The sequence below is a fragment of the Macaca fascicularis genome, chromosome 2, assembly GCF_037993035.2.
Source record: "Macaca fascicularis isolate 582-1 chromosome 2, T2T-MFA8v1.1".
Lineage (NCBI taxonomy): Eukaryota > Metazoa > Chordata > Mammalia > Primates > Cercopithecidae > Macaca > Macaca fascicularis.
Window position 1 is genome coordinate 112,231,275 of NC_088376.1, and position 26,861 is coordinate 112,258,135.

Here is a 26,861-nt window from a genome sequence, read left to right on the forward strand (position 1 = left end):
TTTTAGTATTTTGGGACAGGGTCTCACTCTTGTCACCCACGCTGGAGTGCAGTGGCAAGATCATGGCTCACTGCAGCCTCAATCTCTTGAGCTCAAGTGATCCTCCCACCTCAGCCTTCCTAGTACATGGGACCATAGGCATGTGCCACCATGCCTGGCTAATTTTTTATTTTTTGTAGAGACAGGGTCTCACTCTGTTATCCAGGCTGGTCTTGAACTCTTGACCTCAAGAGATCCTCCCATGTCAGCCTCCCAAAGTACTGGGATTATAGGCTGAGCCACTGTGCCCAGCCTAAATGCTAATCTCTTACAGAAGGACTCTCACAAACATACCAACTATCTGGGCATCTCTTAGCCAAGTCAAATTGACACATAAATTAACCATTTCATAGCACTCTTCCCTTTGAAGTTCGTCTATATTACTATCATTTTTTTGTGTGTGAGATGGTATTTTGCTCTTGTTGCCCAAGCTAGAGTGCAATGGCGCAGTCTCAGCACACTGCAACCTCCGCCTCCTGGGTTCAAGCGACTCTCCTGCCTCAGCCACCCAAGTGGCTGGGATTACAGACACTCGCTACCACGCCCGGCTAAGTTTTGTATTTTTAGTAGAGACAGAGTTTCACCATGTTGGCCAGGCTAGTCACAAACTCCTCACCTCAGGTGATCCACCCACCTCAGCCTCCCAAAATGCTGGAATTATGGGCATGAGCCACCACGCCCGGCCATTATTATTATTATTATTATTATTATTTATTTTATTATTTTTTTTTTTCTGAGATGGAGTTTCAATCTTGTTGTCCAGGCTGGAGTGCATTGGCACAATCTTGGCTCATTGAAACATCCGCCTTCTGGGTTCAAGTGATTCTCCTGCCACAGCCTCCTGAGTAGCTGGGATCACAAGCACATGCCGCCATGCCCAACTCATTTTTGTATTTTCAGTAGAGACTGGGTTCGTCATGTTGGCTAGGCTGGTCACAAACTCCTGACCTTAGGTGATCTGCCCACCTCGGTCTCCCAAAGTGCTGGGAGTACAAGCATGAGCCACCACAGTCTTCCCAACTTAGCTTCCCAAGTAGCTTCGATCAGAGGCACACACTACCGTGCCCACCTAATTTTTTTTTTCCAGAGATGGTGTCTCACTATGTTGTCCAGGCTGGTCTTGAACTCCTGGGCTCAAGCAATCCTCCCACCTCGACCTCCCAAAGTGCTGGGATTACAGGCATGAGCCACCATACCTGGCCTTCTAGTTATTCTTAATTGCCTTCTCGTCAGTGTGATTTGTGGTAGATTTGCATATAGTCTACCACAATTTTTTTCTCTCTGAAAAATAAAAACTAGAGGATTTGTAAGAGAAATGTAATATTCAAGTAAGGTTACACTTATTTTTCTAAACATCTGCCCCCTGATTTTTCTTTTCAAATCATCAGAATTAGGAAGTTGGACAACTTTATTTATTTTAGAGTCTAGAATAGAATGCGGCCAGGCACAGTGGCGGGTGCCTATAATCCCAGCTGCTCGGGAGGCTGAGACAGGAGAATCACTTGAACCCAGGAGGCAGAGGTTGCAGGGAGCCTAGATTGCACCATTGTACTACAGCCTGGGCGACAAGAGTGAAACTACATCTCAAACAAACAAGCAAAAAAACAAAACAACAACAAAAAAGAATAGAATGCATGAAATCTTTTAAAATTTACATTCAAAAATTTTTTTTTGAATTTTTTTAAACTTTTAGGTTCAGGGGTATATGTGCAGGTTTGTTACATAGGTACACTCTTGTCACAGAGGTTTGTTGTACAGATTATTTCATCACCCAGGTACTAAGCATAGTACTCAATAGCTATTTTTTTTTCTGATCCTCTCCTTCCTCCACCCTTCACCTCAACTAGGCCCCAGTGTCTGTTGATCTTCTGTTCATGTCCGTGAGTTTTCATCATACAATGTATGAATTCTTTGGTTTTTGTTTTGTTTTGTTTACTGAGATGGAATCTCACTCTGTTGCCCAGGTTGGAGTATAGTGACACGATCTTGGCTCACTGCAACTTCCACCACCTGGGTTCAAGCGATTCTCGTGCCTCAGCCTCCCAAGTAGCTGGGACCACAGGCGCATGGCACCATGCCTGGCTAATATATTTTTATTTTTAGTACAGATGGGGTTTCAGCATGTTGGCCAGGCTGGTCTCAAACTCCTGACCTCAGGTGATCCAACGGCCTTGGCCTCCCAAAGTGATGGGATTACAGGTGTGAGCCACCATACCCGGCCCCTGTGTGAGTCTTTTTTTAAGAGTTGGAAGGGCCGGGCGCGGTGGCTCAAGCCTGTAATCCCAGCACTTTGGGAGGCCGAGACGGGCGGATCACAAGGTCAGGAGATCGAGACCATCCTGGCTAACATGGTGAAACCCCGTCTCTACTAAAAATACAAAAAAACTAGCCGGGCGAGGTGGCGGGCGCCTGTAGTCCCAACTACTCGGGAGGCTGAGGCAGGAGAATGGCGTAAACCCGGGAGGCGGAGCTTGCAGTGAGCTGAGATCCGGCCACTGCACTCCAGCCTGGGCGACAGAGCGAGACTCCGTCTCAAAAAAAAAAAAAAAAAAAAAAAAAAAAGAGTTGGATGTGGCCAGGCGTGGTGGCTCACGGCTGTAATCCCAGCACTTTGGGAGGCCGAGGCTGGCAGATCACAAGGTCAGGAGATCGAGATCATCCTTACTAATACAGTAAAACCCCGTCTCTACTAAAAATTCAAAAAATTAGCCAGGCATGGTGGCGGGCGCCTGTAGTCCCAGCTACTCGGGAGGCTGAGGCAGGAGAATGGCATGAACCCAGGAGGCGGAGCTTGCAGTGAGCTGAGATGGCACCACTGCACTCCAGCCTGGGCAACAGAGCGAGACTCAGTCTCAAAAAAAAAGAAAGAGTAGGATGTATAGTTGAGGAATAACTGTGATAGCTTCTTTTTCATTAGAAATTAATATTTTCATATTAATATTTACATATAGGCCGGGCGCGGTGGCTCAAGCCTGTAATCCCAGCACTTTGGGAGGCCGAGATGGGCGGATCACGAGGTCAGGAGATCGAGACCATCCTGGCTAACACGGTGAAACCCCGTCTCTACTAAAAAATACAAAAAACTAGCCGGGCGAGGCGGCGGGCGCCTGTAGTCCCAGCTACTCGGGAGGCTGTATATGAATATGGACTTTAAAAAGAAAAATGTGATTTGCCTTAGCAGTGGTCATAGGAAGTCTGTGTTCCTTTTTTTTTTTTTTTTTGAGATGGAGTCTCGCTCTGTCACCCAGGCTGAAGTGCAGTGGCATGATCTCGGCTCACTGCAAGCTCCGCCTCCCGGGTTCACGCCATTCTCCTGCCTCAGCCTCCTAAGTAACTGGGACTACAAGCACCCGCCATCACTCCTGGCTAATTTTTTTTGTATTTTTTAGTAGAGACGGGGTTTCACTGTGTTAGCCAGGATGGTCTCGATCTCCTGACCTCGTGATCCACCTGCCTCGGCCTCCCAAAGTGCTGGGATTACAGCCGTGAGTCACTGCGCCCGGCCCTCTTTTTACTTTACTATTTTATTTTATTTTATTTATTTTATTTTATTATTTTATTTTATTTTGAGGTGGAGTCTCACTCTCTCTCTCAGGCTGGAGTGCAGTGGCATGATCTTGGCTCACTGCAACCTCCGCCTCCCAGGTTCAAGCAATTCTCCTGTCTTAGCCTTCCGAGTAGCTGGAATTACAGGTGCTTGCCACCACGCCTGGCTAATTTTTCTATTTTTAGTAGAGACGGGGTTTCACTATCTTGGTCAAGCTGGTCTTGAACTCCTGACCTCGTTATCCACCCGCCTTGGCCTCCCAAGGTGCTGAGACTCTCTTTTTTTATATCCCTGCTGGATACTAAGGTTTCTCAGGGTCAAGTCTTCAAATCTAATCAAGCAATGTTTTGATGCTATGCTAGGTAGAGATCTGCCATGTTTGTGGAATCATTTATGTTACTTATCACTTCAATATTTCACAAAGATTTGTTTTCTTTTTTCCCTCCTATTCTAGTGAGACTCTATACAACTTTGTTTCTAATGTTAGAGAAAGCATTCACAGGGTAAGTACAGCTACTTTTCAAGGAGTTAGAACATCTTATATTTTAAGAAGTTTAATATTTATATTGTATTGACTTTAGTTAATGTAGAATAGCAATATTTTAACTACCCCTATTTATCATGAAATGACAATTCTCTAAGATAGTAAAATAAGGCAACAGCCTGTGAATTATTTCATAATTTTGGGTTTCTTAGTTGCAGACGTCTGTGGAAAAGTCTGAGGAACATCTCAGTTCAAGAAGCCAATCTATTTTGGATTCTTTGGAGACTGTGGCCAAGACATGTGAGTGCCTCATGTTTGAGGTATCAGCAGAGGGCACTGGTAAATGATGAACATGAACTTTCTGACCCTAGCCTGGTTTCTAGTGGTGAGGTTCCTCACAGGGTTTCAGATGAGAGGATGGGTACATAGGGTTCGTCCTGAAGAGATGTGGAGCACACTAAGCCGGGTAGTGGGGCCCACCTCTATGTGACAATGTTCTGGTCCCATGATGCCTTTTGTGAAGCGCTAATCCCCCACCTGGTAACCATGCTGCCTCAGGGCAGGTAGCTCTGCTGGGTTTCTCATCTCACTGCCTGAAGTGAGTCAGCAACATCCTTGAGTCCCAAAGGAATTGCTGCCTGTGCTGTCTATAGACACTGACTGCCCCCTAAGGAGTCAGAAATACTGTAGTACCTACTGCTCTTCTTGCTGCCTTGGTTTCAGTGAGAGCTGTATTGTGAATCACAGCATCATTCTCTTTTTTTTTTTTTTTTTTTTTTTGAGACGGAGCCCAGGCTGGAGTGCAGTGGCGCAATCTCGGCTCACTGCAAGCTCCTCCTCCTGGGTTCACGCCATTCTCCTGCCTCAGCCTCCCGAGTAGCTGGGACTACAGGCGCCCGCCACCATGCCCAGCTAATTTTTAAAATTTTTTAGTAGAGATGGGGTTTCACTGTGTTAGCCAGATGGTCTCCATCTCCTGACCTCGTGATCTGCCTGCCTCAGCTTCCCGAAGTGGTGGGATTACAGGCGTGAGCCACCACGCCCGGCCCCATTCTCAATTTTACTTATAGTTTGTGGTTTATAAAATCCTATGCTCCACCAATTAGTGGTTTACATTTAGATGAAAACATGGCCCTTGCCCTATAAAGAGAAGACAGCGAATATACAGTTCTCCTTAGGTGAATACCTCTCTAGAACCACCTGTTTCCTAGCAAAATGATGAGCTGATGACTGTGCATCTGCACTTGTTTGCATTTGTCTGTGTGTTTATTTTATAAACAAGTTGAAATCAAATGCCATGGGGTGGACTGCTCATAATTTACGAAAATTAATGTCTTCGTGTGGCCTAAAAATCCGCAACTGTCTGCATAGAAGCACTGTACTGTCTGCTGGATTTCAACCTGGGCATCCCACACACAGGGCAACTATGCATCTGTTTAGAAACTTGTTCTGGGGCCGGGCACAGTGGCTCACACCTGTAATCCTAGCACTTTGGGAGGCCAAGGCGGGCAGCTCACAAGGTCAGGAGTTCAAGTCTGGCCTGGCCAATATGGTGAAACTCCATCTCTACTAAAAATACAAAAATTAGCCGGATGTGGTGGCAGGGCCTGTAGTCCCAGCTACTCGGGAGGCTGAGGCAGAAGGATTGCTTGAACCCGGGAGGCGGAGGTGGCAGTGAGCCGAGATGGTGCCACTTTACTCCAACCTCGACGACAGAGCGAGACTCCGTCAAAAAAAAAAACAACAACAAAGAAACTTATTCTGGAAGCCTTAAGACTGTTATCCCCACAAGAAGTAGCAAGACAGAGAGCAGAAGCAAATCAGGGATGCTTCCTTTGTATAACATGATAGAGTAACTCATTTATAAGTACCCAAGGAAAGTACTCTGTTTTTGTCTTACATTTAAAACTGGGTGGGCCAGGCGCGGTGGCTCATGCCTATAATCCCAGCACTTTGGGAGGCCAAGGCAGGAGGATCACCTGAGGTCAGGAGTTCGAGACCAGCCTGGCCAAAATGGCGAAACCCTGTCTCTATTAAAAATACAAAAAAAATTAGCTGGGCGTGGTGGCAGACACCTGTAATTGCAGTTACTTGAGAGATTGAAGCAGGAGAATCGCTTGAACCCGGGAGGCAGAGGTGGAAGTGAGCTGAGATCGTGCCACTGTACTCCAGCCTGAGCAACAGAGTGAAACTCCCCATATCAAATAATAATAATAATAAAAAAACTGGATGAAGTACAGAAAACGAGGATTGCAGCAAAAGTATGGCATTTAAATCCCAGAAAAGGGAAAGGAAATGCCTGTGGCCCAACACAAGATCAAGGCAGAGACAGAACTAAAACTGGATCTGGCTTAGAGTAGGGAAAGGGATCCTGATCCTTTGCTCCAGTGGTTCCTTAATTTTCTTTTTCTTTTCTTTTTTTTTTTGAGATGAACGAACTCTCGCTCCTGTCCCCCAGGCTGGAGTGCGATGGCACAATCTCGGCTCACTGCAACCTCTGCTTCCCGGGTTCAAGAGATTCTCCTGCCTCAGCCTCCCGAGTAGCTGGGATTACAGGCGCCTGCCACCATGCCTGGCTAATTTTTGTATTTTTAATAGAGATGGGGTTTCACCATGTTGGCCAGGCTGGTCTCGAACTCCTAACCTCAGGTGATCCACCCCCCCCCGCCTGGCCTCCCAAAGTGCTGGGATTATAAGCGTGAGCTACCCGTGCCTGGCTGGTTCCTTAATTTTCAAAGGGTAAGACTCAGAAGAGAGGCCCTGCGTGGTGGCTCCCGCCTATAATCCCAGCACTTTGTGTTTTTGTTTTAGTTTTTCTGAGATGGAGTCTTGCTCTGTCACCCACGCTGGAGTGCAGTAGCATGATCTCAGTTCACAGCAACCTCTTCCTCCTGGTTCAAGGGAGTCTCCTGCACGAGTCTCATGCAGGTGCACACCACCACACCTGGCTATTTTTTTTTTTTTTTTGTATTTTTAGTAGAGACAAGGTTTCACCATGTTGGCCATGCTGGCCTTGAACTCTTGACCTCAGGTGATCAGCCCGCTTCGGCCTCCCAAAGTGCTGGGATTATAGGTGTGAGCCACCACGCCCAGCCTAATTCCAGCACTTTGGGAGGCCAAGGTGGGTATATTTGCTTGAGTCCAGGAGTTTGAGACCAGCCTGGGAAACATAGGGAGACTTTGTATCTACAAAAAATAAACAAAACCAGCAGGGCTGGGCATATGCCTATAGTCCCAGGTACTAGGGAGGGGGAGGTGGGAGGATAGCTTGAGCCTGGGAGGTCAAAGCTGCAGTGAGCCAAGATGGTGCCACTGCACTCCAGCCTGGAAGCTAGAGCGAGACCCTGTCTCTAAACACTAAAACTAAAACTAAATAAATAAAATGAAAAAAAAAGAAAAAAGAAAGACTCAAGGGTGGACGTGGTGGTTCATGTCTGTAATCCCAGCACTTTGGGAGGCCAAGGCAGGTGAATCACTCGAGGTGAAGAGTTCGAGACCAGTCTGTCCAACATGGTGAAAACCCGTCTCTACTAAAAATACATAAATTAGCCATGCATGATGGCTGGCGCCTGTAATTCCAGCTACTTGGGAGGCTGAGACAGGAGAATTGCTTGAACCCGGGAGGTGGAGGTTGTAGTGAGCCGAGATGGCGCCACTGCACTCCAGCCTGGATGCTAGAGTGAGACTCCATCTGGGAAAAAAAAAAAAAAAAAAAAAGGCCGGGCATGGTGGCTCACGCCTGTAATTCCAGCACTTTGGGAGGCCGAGGTGGGCAGATCATGAGGTCAGGAGATCAAGACTATCTTGGCTAACACGGTGAAATCCCGTCTCTACTAAAAATACAAAAAATTAGCCGGGCATGGTGGTGAGCCCCTGTAGTCCCAGCTACTCGGGAGGCTGAGGCAGGAGAATGAGGTGAACCCAGGAGAGGGAGGTTGCAGTGAGCCGAGTTCACGCCACTGCACTCCAGCCTGGGCGATAGAACCAGACTCTCTCTCAAACAAACAAACAAGAAAAGCCCAGGCGCAGTGACTCATGCCTGTAATCCCAGCACTTTGGGAGGCCGAGGCGAGTGGATCACTTGAGGTCAGGAGTTTGAGATCAGCCTGACCAACATGGTGAAAACACATCTCTACTAAAAAAAAATACAAAATTAGCCAGGCGTGGTGGTGCAGGCCTATAATCCCAGCTACTTGGGAGGTAGGAGAATCACTTGAACCCGGGAGGCAGGCACTCCAGCCTGGGCAACAAGAACGAAACTCTGTCTCAAAAAAGAAAAAGAAAAAAAAAAAGACTCAGTAACAAACACAGTAGCATCATATCAATTAGAAGGACAGGTCATTCTTGAAAACGGGCACAAGTAGCCTATGCAGAATAATTCTCTTTCTTGGTAGGAAATGATGAGGAGTAGAAAATCATTGAGAGAGGAACCAGACAAATTCTATAGCATATGGCCAGGTCCAGTCCAGCTATCCTAGAGCATTGAACTCCACCTCAGTGCATTCTGCAAGCTTTCAGTCTCTACTCACTGCGCTCATCAGGGAATAGGGAAGTAAAGATACTGTGTGAAAGTGCTGTCTTGCATTGTTATGTAATTGGTGCCTTCACAGATGAGGTCATTAAATATTTTCCCAGTCAGCCTGCCCAGCCAGAAGGGTCACTGTGACCATCTAATCTAACTCTTCCTGTTCTTCAACTGAGGACACTAAGGACCAGAGTAATAAAGTGAATTACCAAAGCCTCTTGTATACTACTTTACCTCATATGTTAAGTCTGGTGACTAAATTATAAAAAGAACTAGAAGAAAACATGGACAACTTTTTCTTTTTTTTGACACGGAGTCACGCTCTGTCACTAGGCCGGAATGCAGTGGCATGATCTCTCGGCTCACTGCAACCTCTGCCTCCCGGGTTCAAGCGATTCTCCTTCCTCAGCCCCCCAAGTAGCCTGGACCACAGGCATGCACTATCACGCTCTGCTAATTTTTACATTTTTAGTAGAGACGGTTTCACCATGTTGGCCAGGCTGGTCTCCAACTCTTGACCTTGTGATCTGTCCGCCTCAGCCTCCCAAAGTGCTGGGATTATAGGCATGAACCACCACACCCGGCCAACCAAATGGACAACATTTTTATAATTTTAGAATGTGAGAAGCCTTTCTAAGCAAAATAGATATAATTGTTAAGAAGAGTGAGATCCATCTATATGAAAATGGTAGAATGGAAATATCTGTTCATTGTTAAATTAAAACAACAAAAAGGTGCTCTTCACGTGCTCCAGGATACATCTTGTCAGTAAGTGTGACCAGCCAGTGAAAACTGGGAAGAGTATTCCTAAAAAAGTTGGAGGAGGTCTCATCTTATACAAGGAGGCTGCCAGATCTTTCCTTAGGCTCTCATCAGCACCTGAGGGAGAACAAAACTACAGAGTAAAAGGAAAATCACTGGCCATCTGGGGAAAAGCATTCATTTCTAAGTTGCATCACAATCTGATCTCATCTCAATTGAGGCCTTGTCAAATTGCTAAATAAAAACAAATTGTTTAAAAATCATCTTAACAGGAAAACAGATATTGTCCAGAATATGGAAATGGATTTTAAATAGCATTTTTACATAAAAGCTAAAAATATCTAATGTTTATAGTCAAAGCAAAGAAGAATACTCTTCTAGACACATATACACATACAAACACAGGACCTATAATGTATATATAGATACGCACACGTATTAATGTAAAATTCCAGCAACCAGTGATAATGTTAAATCCAGGAAGTGAGACCAAGGTCTGCAGAGAAGAGATTCAGTCATTTTTTCATTGTATGCCTTTTTATACTTTTATGGTTTTCAGTTATTTTCATAACTAAATTTTTTAAAAGAAAAAATATGGATAGACTTTGGAAGTAATGAGTCTGATACAAAAGCTCTTATAAAAGAGAAGACACCAAACATACGTTGCCCTGGGGACAAGAAGTGAACTTATAGGACCTCAGATGGATGTTTTCTGAGCACTTAATCCAGAATCAAACACTTTGCTTGCCTTTCTCATGCTCTGCTTTTGTGAGGGTCGGTAATGTCTACTGTTGCTAAGAAACATTACTATTTAGGAACTTCTCTATGGAAGGATAATTACATTTGCTCTCTACTATAAATATCTACATGGATGTCTGAAGAATATTTGACTAATTGAGTTTAGGAGCAGGAATCCAATACCTAAGTAAATAGCCTCTTTCTAATTGATTGACACATGGAATTGAACTTGCACCTGTGGTGAGAAATATGGGAAAATTTGCTTTCTATAAAAGTATTTGGGCCAGACACGGTGGCTCACGCCCATAATCCCAGCACTTTGGGAGGCCGAGGTGGGCAGATCACAAGGTCAGGAGTATGAGACCAGCCTGACCAACGTGGTGAAACCCTGTCTCTACTGCAAATACAGAAATTAGCCGGGCGTGGTGGCATGTGCCTGTAATCCCAGCTACTCAGGAGGCTGAGGCAGGAGAATCACTTGAACCCTGGAGGCGGAGGTTGCAGTGAGCCCAGATTGCGCCACTGCACTCCAGCCTGGGTGACAGAGCGAGACTCTATCTCAAAAAACTAAAAAAATAAAATGAAAATAACTATGCTGGATTAAATTGTTTCATGTTAGTTTAGGGGTTCCATTTTCACTTCTCAATATATTTTACTTAGTTTTTGTTTGTTGGTTGGTTGGTTTGTTTTGAGACAGTCTCTTGCTCTGTCACCCAGGCTGGAGTGTAGTGGCGCGATCTCAGCTCACTGCAACCTGCCCTTCCCAGGTTCAAGTGGTTCTCCTGTTTCAGCCTCCCGAGTAGCTGGGACTACAGGCACATGCCACCATGCCTGGCTAATTTTGTTTTTGTTTTTGTTTTGAGATGGAGTCTCTCTCTGTCACCAGGCTGGAGTGTAGTGGCGCAATCTTGGCTCACTGCAACCTCTGCGTCCCAGGTTCAAGTGTTTCTCCTGCCTCAGTCTCCCGAGTAGCTGGGACTACAGGCGTGTGTCACCATGCCCAGCTAATTTTTGTATTTTTAGTAGAGACAGGGTTCACCATGTTGGCCAGGAAGGTCTCAATCTCCAGACTTTGTGATCCGCCAGCTTCGGCCTCCCAAGGTGCTGGGATTACTGGCATAAGCCACTGCACTTGGCCTTAGTTTTTTTTTTTTTTTTTTTTTTTTTGAGATGGAGTTTTGCTTTTGTTGCCCAGGCTGGAGTGCAATGGTGTGATCTCAGCTCACTGCAACCTCTGCCTCCCGGGTTCAAACGATTCTCCTGCCTCAGCCTCCTGAGTAGCTGGGACTACAGGCGTGCGACACCACGCACGGCTAATTTTTATATTTTTAGTAGAGATGGGGTTTCTCCATGTTGGTCAGGCTGTTCTCGAACTCCCGATCTCAGCTAATCTGCCCGCCTCGGCCACCCAAAGTGCTGGGATTACAGGCATGAGCCACCATGCCCGTCCTACTTAGTTTTTATATACTTCTTCACTCATTAGTTCATGTGGTTCTGAAGGGTTACTTAGTGTCACCTTGATCAGCCAACCATCTTCATAAGAAGATTTGTTTACAAGTCCAGTATGTTCTACAAGAGCTTCATTAATTTTGGTTACTTCTGCTATTTGAGAATAGAGTTCTTTAGCAGCTTTCACACTTTTCAAAGCACCAAATTCATCTTTTTTTTTTTTGGGGACAGAGTTTCACTCTTGTTGCCCAGGCTGGAGTGTGATGACATAATCTCAGCTCACTGGAACCTCCGCCTCCCAGGTTCAAGAGATTCTCCTGCCTCAGGCTCCCGAGTAGCTGGGATTACAGGCATGTGCCACCTGGCTAATTTTATATTTTTAGTAGAGGCGGGGTTTCTCCATGTTGGTCAGGCTGGTCTTGAACTCCTGACTTCAGGTGGTCTACCCTCCGTGGCCTCCCAAAGTGCTGAGATTACAGGCATGAGTCACCACGCCCTGCCACCAAATTCATCTTGTTTGTTCAATTTTTTCCCAACTGTAGGGAGACTACAGTAAATATTTCCCAAAACTTCCTGTGCAAAATTGCTGATTCCTACTGTTTTCATGCCATTTTCTGTTGTTATCTATTAGTGTTTGTTAATTTACACACTGAGGGAGTGAGGCATATGCAGTTTCCAGAAGGCAGCCAGCATTGCCAGTGGGGTGGTGCAACCCTGGACCCACTTTTTAAAAATTGTGGTAATTGAACAGTGAGAACACTTGAACACAGAAAGGGGAACATCACACACTGAGGCCTGTTGTGGGGTGGGGGGAGGAGGGAGGTATAGCATTAGGAGATATACCTAATGTAAATGAGGAGTTAATGGGTGCAGCACACCAACATGGCACATGTATACATGTGTAACAAACCTGCACGTTGTGCACATGTACCCTAGAACATAAAGTATAAAAAAAAATTGTGGTAAAATACACATAACATAAATGTACCATTTCTTACTGCTTTCTTCTTTCTTTTTTTTTATTTTTGAGATAGGGTCTCGCTTTGTCGTCAAAGCTGGAGTGCAGTGGCACAATCACAGCTGACTGTAGCCTTGACCTCCTGGGATCAAGCAATTCTCCCGCCTCAGCCTCCTGAGTAGCTAGGACCATAGACACATACCACCCCATCTAGCTAATTTTTATTTTTCATTTTATAGAGACAGGATCTCACTATGTTGCCCAGGCTGGTCTAGAACTCCTGGGCCCAAGCAATCCTCCCACCTCAGTGGCTTCCCAAAGTGCTGGGATTATAGGTGTGAGTCACTGTGCCCAGCCTGTTTATTATTATTATTATTTTTTTTTTTTTTGAGACGGAGTCTCGCTCTGTCGCCCAGGCTGGAGCGCAGTGGCTGGATCTCAGCTCACTGCAAGCTCTGCCTTCCAGGTTTACGCCATTCTCCCGTCTCAGCCTCCCGAGTAGCTGGGACTACAGGTGCCCGCCACCACGCCCGGCTAGTGTTTTGTATTTTTTTAGTAGAGACAGGGTTTCACCGTGTTAGCTAGGATGGTCTCGATCTCCTGACCTAGTGATCCGCCTGTCTCGGCCTCCCAAAGTGCTGGGATTACAGGCTTGAGCCACCGCGCCTGGCCAGCCTGTTTATTATTTTTTCCCTCTTCTAGACTGTAGAATTATTCGGCTGGGTGTGGTGGTTCACATCTGTAATCTCAGCACTTTGGGAGGCCGAAGCCGGTGGATCGTGGGGTCAAGAGATTGAGATCATCCTGGCCAACATGGTGAATCCCGGCTCTACTAAAAATACAAAAATTAGCTAGATGTGGTGGCACGCACCTAAAGTCCCAGCTACTTGGGAGGCTGAGGCAGGAGAATCGCTTGAACCCGGAGGCAGAGGTTGCAGTGAGCCGAGATTCCGCTACTGCACTCCAGCCTCACAACAGAACGAGACTGTCTCAAAAAACAAACAAAAAAAAATTCATGTAGGTAGACAGTTTTGTTCAAAATTGTTTCCTATGCTCCTAGCACAGTGTCTGACAATAAACTTTCAGATAAAGGTGTATATCTCTGCCAGGTGTGGTGGCTCATGCCTATAATCCCAGCACTTTGGGAGGCTGAAGCAGGTGGATCACCTGAGGTCAGGAGTTCGAGACCAGCCTGGTCAACACGGCAAAACCTCGTCTCTATTAAAATACAATTAATAGTTGGGCATGGTAGTGCATGCCTGTAATCCTAGCTACTCCGGAGGCTGAGGCTGGAGAACTGCTTGAACCCAGGGGGCAGAGGTTGCAGTGAGCTGAGATCATGCCACTGCACTCCAGCTAGGTGACAATGAGATGCTGTCTCAAATAAAAAAAAAAAAAGAAAAAAGAATGAAGCCCACCAATCTTGCCATGGCCCATGCACCCCTCTGTGTAGCTGTGACCTGCCTCCCCTCAGCTGTGGCCTGCTCTGGACCCCTTGCTCACCATGTTTCAGCCATGCTGATCTCAATTCCTCTGTTTGGAACATGCTCTTTCTTCTGCTGGTAATATTCTTTCCCTTACAGTTTTATGATAATTCAGCTAAATAACAGTTTCTTAGGGAAATCTTACCCCTGAGAGTGACTAAGTCTACATGTTACATGGTCTCAAGCACAATATACTTTTCCTTTAGAGCAGTTATTACATTTATAGTTATTTGTATAATTAGTCATTAACTACCTGTTTTCCCTAAGATTGCAATTTCAAGAGGGCTTTGTCTTTTTTTTTTTTTTTTTTAGACGAAGTCTCGCTCTGTCACCCAGGCTGGAGTGCAATGGCGGGATCTCAACTCACTGCAACCTCTACCTCCCAGGTTCAAGCAATTCTCGTGCCTCAGCCAACTGAGTAGCTGGGACTACAGGCACCTGCCGTCATGCCTGGCTCATTTTTCTATTTTTAGTAGAGACAGGATTTCACCATGTTGGCTAGGCTGGCTTCGAACTCCTGACCTAAGGTGATCTGCCCGTGTCGGCCTCCTGAAGTGCTGGGATTACAGGCGTGAGCCACCACGCCCGGCTAGCTTTGTTTTGATAACTATTATATCCATAGTGCCTGGCACATAGTATATGCTCATTAAACATTCATTGAATAAATATAAAAGCATCTTCATATGACCTGTAGTCTAGCAAGATGGCGGCAATGAATTGCAACACATTGTGTCATTAAATGTGTGTGTGTGTGCGCAGAATCTCACTGTGTAAAAGAGGGAAATCAGTATCAGTCCTGATGTAGTTAGCACCTAGGTCCCCAAGTCTATTTGGGTCCAAGTGTAAGTATGGGATAAATAAATGGAGGGCAATAAATGATGGTAGGGCACATACACGGTGCTACCAGCAGAGAGAAGCAACACCCTCGCTGAATGGAAATGGTATTTTCTGAGGAGGTTACTGCTGAAAGTAGATGGAAGAACAGGAATTAGCTGGACTAAGGTGGCGATTGGTGGGTTGGGGGGATGACAGGGACAGAAGCAGGGTACTTGAAGCTAAGGGAAGACTTTGCACAAAGACCAATGGTGAGAGAGAAAACAGAGTCCAGTGATGTGGAGGAGGACAAATGGGTAAAGGGAAGTGAGCCCAGATCTTGTTAGCCAATTTAAAGATTTAGATTTTGTTCAGTGGCCAGTGGGGTGCCATTGAACGTTTCAATGGGCTGGGCACAGTGGCTCATGCCTGTAATCCCAGCACTTTGGGAGGCTGAGGCGGGCAGATCACCTGAGGTCAGGAGTTCAAGACCAGCCTGGCCAACGTGGTGAAACCCCATCTCTACTAAAAATACAAAAATTATCCGGGTGTGGTGGCACACGTGTGTAATCCCAGCTACTCGGGAGTTGAGGCAGGAGAATTGCTCAAACCTGGGAGGTGGAGGTTGCAGTGAACCAAGATCGTGTCACTGCGCTGCAGTCTAGGTGACAGAGCTAGTCTCTGTCTAAAAAAAAAAATTAAAAAAAAAATGTTTCAATGAAGGTTTCAGAGGGTGCATGATGATACCTACATTCTACAAAGATCACTCTGATGACAGGGCCAAGAAGGAAGGCCACAGAGGTTTGTGCTGTTGTCTCAGAGTCCCCATTCTCAGAGTCCCCAGCAGGTGCTGAGGTTAGGTCTGCCCTAGCCAGGATCTTGTCAAGGAGGGAGGGAAAGAGAACCTGGAGGAACCACTCTGGTCTGCATCCAGCTCCTCCCTTTTCACTGCTGTGGTTCTGTGGTTTGGGCAGATGCATACATAGTCTTCAGGAGGTAAATTGTCATTGTTTTGTATTTAGTACAAGAGACTGTGCAGGCCCAGAATGACCTGGTGTTTGAGGCAGTCCAGGACAAAGGCAACATGGAGCAGGCCATCCTGGAGATGAAGAAAAGATCTGAAGCTGTAAGTGTAAACCCCAACCTCTTTCCAAGTGTGTTTTGGGCTTTGTAACCAGATCCAGAGAGAAACTTTTTTTTTTTTTTTTTTTTTTTTGAGACGGAGTCTCGCTTTGTCGTGCAGTGGCACGATCTTGGCTCACTGCAACTTCCACCTCCCGTGTTCAAGCGATTCTCCTGCCTCAGCCTCCCGAGTAGCTAGGACTTATAGGTGCGCACCACCACACCTGGCTAATTTTTGTATTTTTAGTAGAGATGGGGTTTTTCACCATGTTGGCCGGGATGGTCTCAATCTCTTGACCTCATGATCCACCTGCCTCAGCCTCCCAAAGTGCTGGGGATTGCAGGCGTGAGCCACCGTACCCGGCTGAGAAACCTTTAAAGTTGCAAATTTTCAGCTAAGACCAGAGGCCAGCACAGGCCACTTGGAAAGGGGCCAGCATATAGGCTAGCTTCCTTTCCCAAGGTTCCTTGACATGATGTGGGCCCCAGGGGTTCAATTCCAGAGTGTCGTTTTGCTTACCCTGGGAGGTTCCCTACAGGGAGCAAGCCGTGGTTCTGCGGTCACATCCAGTGGTCTGTTCTCATGTTTATTGTGCTTTCTGACTTGCACTGTCCATCACTGTCTTTCTCACTGCCTCTCTCCCCAGAGACAAGCAGAGTTTATAGAAATGAAGTCCAACCTGAAGCACCTTGAAGTTTTAGTTGCTCAACAGAGTCAGGAATTCCAGCAGCTGTGTGAGCAGCTAGGCCAGCTGAATGTGCCCAGTGTCCTAGCAGAGCTGAAGAGATTGATCTCAGTGCCTCCAGTACCTGGGCATGTAAAAGACAGCGCTTCTCAGACGTCGCCACCTTTGGCCCAGAGCCTCAATCTCACCGGGCAGGAAAAATACACCTTTGAGAAGCCAGTTTTATGGCAGGCCCAGGCCCTCCCTGCTGCATGGAATCCTGGTATGGGTTCCCTACAGCCTGGAGAATTTGGTGTCTGGGGTGAAGGAGCAAAGAATGATGCTCTCCAAGAAGAGGCTGCACTGCCAGCATTTGGGTCCCATGAAAGAAATAGGCATGTAAAGGACAAGGCAGTGCAGACTAACTGCAAGAACTGGGCTGTTACTAAAACAGATGCCAAGAACTGTGGTTCCAGCATCCAAGGCCATAAGATTCCTAGTGATAGGGACCTGGTTTCCCAAGGAGCCTCACAGCTCACATCACTGGAGATAAACAACTTTTCAACCAGCATTAAGAATGCCTGCCAAAAATATCAAGCCCAAAGTATGTTTTTGTGTGACCCACGTGAACATTTGGTGACTAAACAGAAAGATGGGACTGAAGAAATGCAGGGGAAAGACAAGAAGCAGCAGCCCAGGAAGGCCCACAGGGCCCACAGAGGCAGGCTCCTAGCCAGGAAGCAGAAACAAATCCCAAACCAGACCTCTAAATTCAATTCCAAATATCAGAGTCCTCAGCCTGCAATTTCTGTCCCACAAAGGCCCTTCCTGGGGCAGCAGGAACCCCATGCTCAGCCTCTGCATCTGCAGTATCCCAGGAGCCCCAGAAAACCAGTCTTCCCTATTCTGGGAGGAACAGTCATGCCCAATAAGACAGCAAGGGCAGTGCAGGGAAGACTCTTGCAGTTCAGCAGATGCTCTTCCCAAGACAACAGGCTACTTTCCAGCAGTTCCCAGGGGGACCACCAGATGAGCTGGTTCAGTGACCTCAATCTTGGATGTTCAGAGACCCCTCTATGCAAGGAGGCAGGAAAGAATTTGCTCTATGACCTGGGTTTTGATAGCAGTGATGATGATGGCTTCTGACCAGCCCACAGTTAATTTATTGGTCTCAGCTAGAAAGACAAATTGCAGGACATTTGGGCTGGCCAAGAGCAGAAAGTCCCTGAAGCCTGCCAAATACCCTAGGGTCAGAGGCCCTGCTGAGGTGGGGTCAATGGGCACGAGGGGAGGGAAGGTCCAGCACTCTGGGTACCAGGTGCTGCCCATGACAAGGATTAAGTGCATCCTTATTTGTTGGAATGAAATGTGAAAATGGTGGTGATGAGAGATGAGGCAGCAGCTTGGTTGTGGTGCATCTGGAGCCCCTGGGTGCCTGTACTTGGCGAAAGGCGGGCAGGCCTCCTTATGGAATACTGTGTAGCAGAAGGGCTCTCATAAAACTTGCTGTGGCAGCATGACTCCAAACAACACTTTTGGGTCTTTAAAATATTCCCTACACCTGACCAATACATTTTCAGGCCTCAGGATTTTTTTCTTTCTTATTTTTAGCCACTTATGCTGTCAGAGTATTTGCATTTTTTGATCAGTAGACATATTACAGGACACCCTAAATCTTCTTGTGAACAGAGAAAATGATAAGCCTGACAGTGAAAGAGGTGACATGCACTAGCAAATGTCCAGAGCATCACTGCCCACAAGCCATTTTTCTTCCTGGCTGCTTTTTCCCTTGTCCTGTTTTTCAAGCACTTTCTTAAAACTAATAATATTGTAGACCTTGTATTATTTCTGAAGAGCAGTGGGCTTATATGGGACTTTGGCTTTCCATTTATATCTTGCTGAAGTTTTTTGAATTTTTGCAACACATACGTATTTTTTGTTATCAGAAATAAAACATTTAAAAGCGTATATTTTTTTTCTTTTTTTTTCCCCCCTGAGATGGAGTATTGCTCTGTCACCTAGGCTAGAGTGCAGTGGTGTGATCTCAGTTCACTGCAACCTCTGCCTCCCAGGTTCAAGCAATTCTCCTGCCTCAGCCTCCCGAGTAGCTGGGATTACAGGCACCCACCACCATACCCAGCTAATTTTTGTATTGCTAGTAGTAGAGACGGGGTTTAACCACATTGGCCAGGCTGGTCTCGAACTCCTGACCTCATGATCCGCCTGCCTCAGCCTCACAAAATGCTGAGATTACAGGCTTGAGCCACTGCGCCTGGCCTATTTTTCCTTTCAAGTTTATCAAACTGATATCCTAGTTTAATTTTTTAAGTTTACTTATGAAATGAAATAGAAGCCAGGCACAGTGGTTCACACTTGTAATCCTAGCACTTGGGTAGGCTGAGGCAGGATTGCTTGAGGCCAGGAGCTCAAGACTAACCTGGACAACGTGGTGAGACCCCATCTCTTTTTTTTTTTTTTTAAGAAGGAGTTTCACTCTCGTTACCCATGCTGGAGTGCAATGGCGCAATCTTGGCTCACTGCAACCTCCACCTCCCGGGTTCAAACGATTCTCCTGCCTCAGCCTCTCGAGTAGCTGGGATTACAGGCATGCACCACCACGCCCGGCTAATTTTGTATATTTAGTAGAGATGGAGTTTCTCTGTATTTGTCAGGCTGGTCTTGAACTCCCAACCTCAGGTGATCCGCCCGCTTCAGCCTCCCAAAGTGCTGGGATTACAGACGTGAGCCACTGCGCCCAGCCTGTGAGACCTCATCTCTACAAAACAAAAACAAACAAACAAACAAAAACAAATTAGCCGGACGTGGCAGCATGCACCTGTGGTCTCAGCTACTTGGAAGGCTGAGATGGGAGGATCACTTGAGCCCAGGAGTTTGAGGTTACAGTGAGCTATGATTGTGCCACTGTACCTCCCCTCTGAGTGACAGACCAAGACCCTGTCTCTTAAAAATGAAAAATCAGGGACCAGGAGTGGTGGCTTACGCCTGTAATCCCAGCACTTTGGGAGGCCGAGGCGGGTGGATCACGAGGTCAGAAGATCGAGACCATCCTGGCTAACACAGTGACACCCTGTCTCTACTAAAAATACAAAAATAAAAAATAAAAAAATTAGCCAGGCGTGGTGGCAGGTGCCTGTAGTCCCAGCTACCCAGGAGGCTGAGGCAGGAGAATGGCAAGAACCCGGGAGGGGGAGGAGGAGTTTGCAGTGGGCCTAGATCGCGCTGCTGCACTCCATCCTGGGCAACAGAGCAAGGGAGACTCCATCTCAAAAGAAAGGAGGAAAGAAACCCCGTCTCTACTAAAAATACAAAAAAAATTAGCCGGGCGCGGTGGCGGGCGCCTGTAGTCCCAGCCACACGGGAGGCTGAGGCAGGAGAATGGCCTGAACCCAGGAGGCGGAGCTTGCAGTGAGTGGAGATTGCGCCACCGCACTCCAGCCTGGGCGACAGAGCGAGACTCCATCTCAAAAAAAACAAAAAAAAACAAAAAAAAATAAAAAAAAAAGAAAGAAAATCAGGGCGCCCACCTGTAATCCCAGCACTTTGGGAGGTTGAAGCGGGTGGATCACGAGGTCAGGAGTTCGAGACTAGCCTGGCCAATATGGTGACACCCCACCTCTACTAAAAATACAAAAATTAGGCCGGGTGCGGTGGCTCACGCCTGTAATCCCAGCACTTGGGGAGGCCGAGGCAGGCAGATCACGAGATCAGGAGATCGAGACCATCTTGGTTAACACGGTGAAACCCCGTGTCTACTAAAAATACAAAAAAATTAGCCGGGCATGGTGGCGGGTGCCTGTAGTCCCAGCTACTCAGGAGGCTGAGGCAGGAGAATGGCATGAACCCGGGAGGCGGAGCTTGCAGTGAGCCAAGATTGTGCCACTGCACTCCAGCCTGGGCGACAGAGCGAGACTCCGTCTCAAAAAACATAAATAAATAAATACAAAAATTAGCTGGGCATGGTGGCACGTACCTGTAGTCCCAGCTATTCTGGAGGCGGAGGCAGAAGAATCACTTGAACCCGGGAGTTAAATGTTGCAGTGAGCCGAGATCATGCCACTGCACTCAGGCCTGGGTGACAGAGTGAGACTCTGTCTCAAAAAAAAAAAAAAAAAAACATGAAAATCAGATACCATCTTTTTAGTTCCTAAGGCTCTCACAAAGATGATTTTGAATAAACATAACCCATTCAAACTGGTTTTTCCCTTTCCTGTATTATATGAAGGGGAAAATCCTCATGGGTTAGGATAGTTTCCAGAATTTGCCCATTTCCAAGCCAGTACAGTAAATAACATTGGGGCCGCTGAGTGGACCACTGTAGAAAGCAATGGTTCTTGTTTCTTATTTTTTACATTATTTTCAGGGATGTGTGTCCCATCAAAATCTCATTATGGAGGAGTTGAATTTTCCTGGAACACCTATGGCAGGGCTGCCAGACACCAGCCTAAACTGCTCTCACTCTCATTTCCAGACCAAGGGCCTCCTGTGGCCTGTAGGGAGCCACGGGCAATCACAGCAACCCTCTCTGAGGCCAAGGAAGTTAAGGTATGAGCTGTACCTGAGGCTGCCCTGGCCTCTCCTCTCCCTTCAGTCCTCACTGGGTGTCTTCTCACTCTGCCTTCTGCCAGCTCCACTGCTTTCCCTGCTGGGTTTCATTGCTTGTGCCAGGAAGATATGGAAGGAGCCCAGCCACACAAAGGGTTGGTTCTTTCTAACCCTTCCCAGACTGACTATAGGCCAGAGGGGTCTGTATCTAGACATCTTTTATTACTCTAAGTTGAACAGTTTAATGATTAGTCATTTTAATTTAGAGTTGAGACTCCATAAGTATTTGTGGCCTTTTTGAGAACTGTGTCCAACTTTGAAATGCGAAAGCAGGACCCTTTGTTCTTTGATCCTGCTACGAGTTAAGAAATTCTGTATTTCTTCAGAAGTATTTCATTTTGTGTAATGAAGTCAAGGGTCAGAGTGACTCAGTGTTCCATGAGTTAAGTGTCTTTGTAGAATGAAGAGTAAACTTATCTCCTAATAAGACTGGGTTAATTAAAATTACACTTCCTGTCTCTGGGGATCATCAGAAAAAGATACCGTTTCTTAATTTATTCCTAAGGTTTAAAAAAAAAAATTAGGCCGGGTGCAGTGACTCACGCCTGTAATCCCAGCACTTTGGGAGGCCGAGGTGGGCGGATCACGAGGTCAGGAGATCAAGACCATCCTGGCTAACACGGGGAAACCCCATCTGTACTAAAAATACAAAAAACTAGCCGGGCATGGTGGCGGGTGCCTGTAGTCCCAGCTACTCGGGAGGCTGGGGCGGGAGAATGGCATGAACCCAGGAGGGGGAGGTTGCAGTGAGCTGAGATCATACCACTGCACTCCAGCCTAGGCGACAGAGGGAGACTCCGTCTCAAAAAAAAAAAAAAAAAAAAAAATTAACTACTATGTTCCTGCCAGGTTTGGCAAGGGTGTCACGGCCCAAGCATCCAAGCATGTCCCTAGGAAATCAATATCTTTGGCTCTTTAGATGTTCCTGGAACCGTATGTGGCTACCCAGGGGCAGATGTGGTGGGAAGCCTATGGTCCTGGGGCCTAAAAAGCCACACAGGGCTGGGCGCGGTGCCTCATGCCTGTAATCTCAGCACTTTGGGAGGCTGAGGCAGGTGAATCACGAGGTCAGGAGTTCGAGACCAGCCTAGCCAACATGGTGAAACCTCATCTCTACTAAAAATACAAAAAATTAGCTGGGCATGGTGGCAGGTGCTGTAATCCCAGGTACTTGGAAGACTGGGACAGGAAAATCGCTTGAACCCGGGAGGCAGAAGTTGCAGTGAGACGGGATCACACCACTGCATTACAGCCTAGGCGATAGTGCGAGACTGTCTCAAAAAAACAAAACAAACAAAAAGCCACCAGGGGCTTCTCCCTCTGATACAACTCCAGCTACAGCCCAAGGATGGAAATGAAGCTGATTGCAGTACCTAATTTTCTTGACATTCACAAGTTATCTATCTATCTATCTATCTATCTATCTATCTATCTATCTATCTATGTATTATTTGAGATGGTGTTTCGCTCTTGTGGCCCAGACTGGAGTGCAATGGTGCAACCTCAGCTCACTGCAATCTCCGCCTCCCGGGTTCAAGCGATTCTCCTGCCTCAGCCACCAGAGTAGCTGGGATTACAGCGCCCGCCACCACACCAGCTAATTTTTGTACTTTTAATAGAGATGGGGCTTCACTATGTTGGCCAGGCTGGTCTTGAACTCCTGACCTCAGGTGATCTGCTCACCTCGATTTCCAAAATGCTGGGATTATAGGCATGAGCCATCGTGCTCAGCCAATTTCTCCTTTTCTTTTTTTTTTTTTTTTTTGAGACAGAGTCTCGCTCTGTCGCCCAGGCTGGAGTGCAGTGGCCGGATCTCAGCTCACTGCAAGCTCTGCCTCCCGGGTTCACGCCATTCTCCTGCCTCAGCCTCCCGAGTAGCTGGGACTACAGGCACTCGCCATCTCGCCCGGCTAGTTTTTTGTATTTTTTAGTAGAGACGGGGTTTCACCGTGTTAGCCAGGATGGTCTCCATCTCCTGACTTCGTGATCCGCCCGTCTCGGCCTCCCAAAGTGCTGGGATTACAGGCTTGAGCCACCGCGCCCGGCCAATTTCTCCTTTTCATGTTTTGCCTCAGAAGCTCCAAAGGGCTCCTGTCAAGGTGCTTTCTCTCCCAGATCAGTTCCCAGCAACTCCTCTCACCCAAAGTGCCCAGAAAACAGCCTGTCTGCTCTCAAAAAAGATAGTTGCAGCCTGGCACGATGGTTCATACCTGTAATCCCAGCATTTAGGAGGCAGAAGAGGGAGAATCTCTTTAGTCCAAGAGTTTGGGACCAGCCTCAGCAACACAGTGAGACTCTGCCTCTTTTTTCTTTTTTTTTTTTTTTTTGAGACAGAGTTTCACGCTTGTTGCCCAGGCTGGAGTGCAATGGTGCAATCTCGGCTCACTACAACCTCTGCCTCCCAGGTTCAAATGATTCTCTTGCCTCAGCCTCCTGAGTAGCTGGGATTACAGGCGCCTGTCACCACACCCAGCTAATTGTGGTATTTTTAGTAGAGATGGGGTTTCATCACGTTGGCCAGGCTGGTCTCGAACTCCTGATCTCATGATCTGCCCGCCTTGGCCTCCCAAAGTGCTGGGACTACAGGCGTGAGCCACCATGCCAGGCCTGACTCTGCCTCTATTTTAAAAAAGGATAGTTGCTTCCTAGAAGTTAGTTTTGACTTTTTTTTTTTTTTTTTTTTTTGAGACAGAGTCTCACTTTGTCACCCAGGCTGGAGTGTAGTGGTGCGCTCTCAGCTCACTGCAGCCTCGACCTCCTGGACTCAAGCCATTTTCTTAGCCTCCAGAGTAGCTGGGATTATAGGCACCCATCACCACAACCCAGCTAACTTTTGCATTTTTAGTAAAGGCAGGGTTTTGCCCTATGGGCCACACTGGTCTCAAACTAAACTGACCTCCAGTGATCTGCTTGCCTCAGCCTTACAAAGTGCTGGGATTACAGGCGTGAGCCATTGGGCCTGGCCACACCCGGCTAATTTTTATATTTTTTGTAGGGATGGGGTTTCACCATGTTGCCCAGGCTGGTCTTGAACCCCTGGGTTCAAGTGATCGGTCCTACTCAGCCTCTCAAAGTGCTGGGATTACAGGCATGAGCCGAGTTTATGCCAGGCCTGACGCCAAAACTCTTTGTCAAATCAGGCATTTTCCAGACAGTCTAGAACACAGAGTCCTTCCCCACTACGGCTGGGATCCATTGTCAAATAGATTTCCTGAGTAAATCTTTGTTCCCTCTAGATATTTAGTTGGAACCTAAAATATTAATGTTCTCCCACACATTCCAAGAAGAATGCAAATAATATGAGCCTCAGATTGTTTCTGGATGACAGAGCCTTTTTCTTTTTCTTTTTTTTTTCTTTTTTTTTTCTGAGACAGAGCCTTGCTCATCGCCCAGGCTGGAGTGCAATGGCGCAATCTCAGCTCACCGCAACCTCTGCCTCCTGGGTTCAAGAAATTTTCTGCCTCAGCCTCCCAAGTAGCTGGGATTATAGGTGCCTGTCACCATGCCCGGTTAATTTTGTTTTTAGTAGAGATGGAGTTTCACCTTCTTGGCCAGGCTGGTCTTGAACGCCTGACCTCACGATCCACCTGCCTCGGCCTCCCAAAGTGCTGGGATTACAGGTGTGAGCCACTGCACCCAGCCTTTAATTTTTTTTTTTTTTTTTTTGAGATGGAGTCTCGCTCTGTCACCCAGGCTAGAGTGCAGTGGCCTGATCTTGGCTCACTGCAAGCTCCGCCTCCTGGGTTCACTTCATTCTCCTGCCTCAGCCTCCCGAGTAGCTGGGACTACAGGCGCCCACCATCTCGCCTGGCTAGTTTTTTTGTATTTTTTAGTAGAGACGGGGTTTCACCATGTTAGCCAGGATGGTCTCGATCTCCTGACCTCATGATCCACCCATCTCGGCCTCCCAAAGTGCTGGGATTGACGGCGCCGCTGGTGTAGTGGTATCATGCAAGATTCCCAAAGTGCTGGGATTACAGGCTTGAGCCACCACGCCTGGCCTAATTTTTTTTTATAAAAAACTTTTTAAAAAGGGCCGGGCGCGGTGGCTCATGCCTGTAATCCCAGCACTTTGGGAGGTTGAGGTGGGCAGATTGCCTGAGGTCGAGAGTTTGAGACCAGCCTGACCAACATGGAGAAACCCTCTCTCTACTAAGAATACAAAAAATTAGCCAGGTGTGGTGGTAGCTGCCTGTAATCCCAGCTACTCGGGAGGCTGAGGCAGGAGAATCACTTGAATCTGGGAGGTGGAATTTGTAGTGAGCAGAGATCGCACTATTGCACTCTAGCCTGAGCAACAAGAGCAAAACTCCGTCTCAAAAAAAAAAAAAAAAAAAATTAAATATAGGCTGGGCATGGTTGCTCACACCTGTAATCCCAGTATTTTGGGAGGCCAAGGCAGGTGGATCGCTTGAGGTCAGGAGTTCCAGATCAGCCTGGCCAACATGGCAAAACTTCATCTTTACAAAAAACATAAAATTAGCCGAGTGTGGTGGCAGGAGCCTGTAATCACAGCTACTTGGGAGGCTGAGGCAGGAAAATCCCTTCAACCTGGGAAGCGGAGGTTGCAGTGAGCCGACATCACACCACTGCACTTCAGCCTGGGTGAAAGAGTGAGACCCTGCCACACACACACGCACACAAAATTTAAAAATAGAGATGGTGTCTCCCTGTTTCCCAGACTGATCTCAAACTGCTGGGCTCAAGTGATCCTCCCGCTTTGGGCTCCCAAAGTACTGGGATTATAGGCTTGAGCCACTGCACCTGGCCCAGAGCCTGTTCAATAATCATCTATAATCAGGTGTATTGGCTTCCCAAGGCCTCCCACAGTTTGCATGACTCATTGGTCTTTGCTACCACATTAAAACATCTTGTGGCTCAATCAGAAGTACCACTCTGAAGCTGGGCACAGTGGCCCATGCCTATAGTACTAGCACTTTGGGACGCCGAGTGAGACTCCATCTCCAAAAAAAAAAAAAAAAGTACCATTTTGGGCTGGGCACAGTGGCTCACGCCTGTAATCCCAGCACTTTGGGAAGCCAAGGAGGGCAGATCACTTGATATCAGGAGTTCAAAACCAGCCTGGCCAACATGGTGAAACCCCATCTCTACTAAAAATACAAAAATTAGCCGGGCGTAGTAACGGGCGCCTGTAATCCCAGCTACTCGGGAGGCTCAGGCAGGAGAACTGGTTGAACCCAGGAGACAGAGGTTGCAGTGAGCCAAGATCTTGCCACTGCACTCTAGCCTGGGCGCGACAAAGTCTCTTTTTTTTTTTTGAGACGGAATCTTGCTCTGTTGCCCAGGCTGGAGTGCAGTGGCGTGATCTCCGCCTCCTGGGTTCACGCCATTCTCCTGCGGTGAGCCCCTGGTCTAGCCATTTCAGGGGGGAGATTGGCCTGAGCTAGGCCCCTTTTACAAATCTCCATTGACCTTTGAACATTGACAACTCACAGTTTCACCAGTTGGCAGAATGGTGTTACTCTATCACTGCATTCCTGAGTGAAAAGGTGAGGGATATAGGCCCCCAGGTTGTCTGTCTCCTTCCTTCTGGTCTCCGGATGCTGTTGGAATCATCTATGGGATTGAAAGAGATGGTGGTGGGGTGGGCCCAGGAGAATGCTAAGGAGTCAGGGCAGGTGTGCCAGGAGT

The 26,861-nt window shown here is 47.1% G+C and overlaps 1 protein-coding gene across 5 annotated transcripts in view; it reads left to right on the plus strand.

Annotated features, from left to right (window-relative positions):
- Window positions 1–18,554, plus strand: part of IHO1 (interactor of HORMAD1 1) — a 63,746-nt gene extending 45,192 nt beyond the window's left edge. For 3 of the 5 annotated variants that reach the window (XM_074032191.1, XM_005547096.4, XM_074032190.1), the window contains 4 exons: window positions 4,041–4,089; window positions 4,283–4,370; window positions 15,822–15,925; window positions 16,569–18,554. In XM_074032191.1, coding sequence (XP_073888292.1) covers window positions 15,884–15,925; window positions 16,569–17,732 — 1,206 coding nt within the window. In that variant the 5' untranslated portion in view covers window positions 4,041–4,089; window positions 4,283–4,370; window positions 15,822–15,883 and the 3' untranslated portion in view covers window positions 17,733–18,554. Of the gene's footprint in view, window positions 1–4,040; window positions 4,090–4,282; window positions 4,410–15,821; window positions 15,926–16,568 lie in introns of all 5 variants that reach the window. The other 2 variants (XM_005547091.4, XM_045386275.2) reach the window with 2 other exon arrangements.
- Window positions 18,555–26,861: the final 8,307 nt, after the last annotated feature.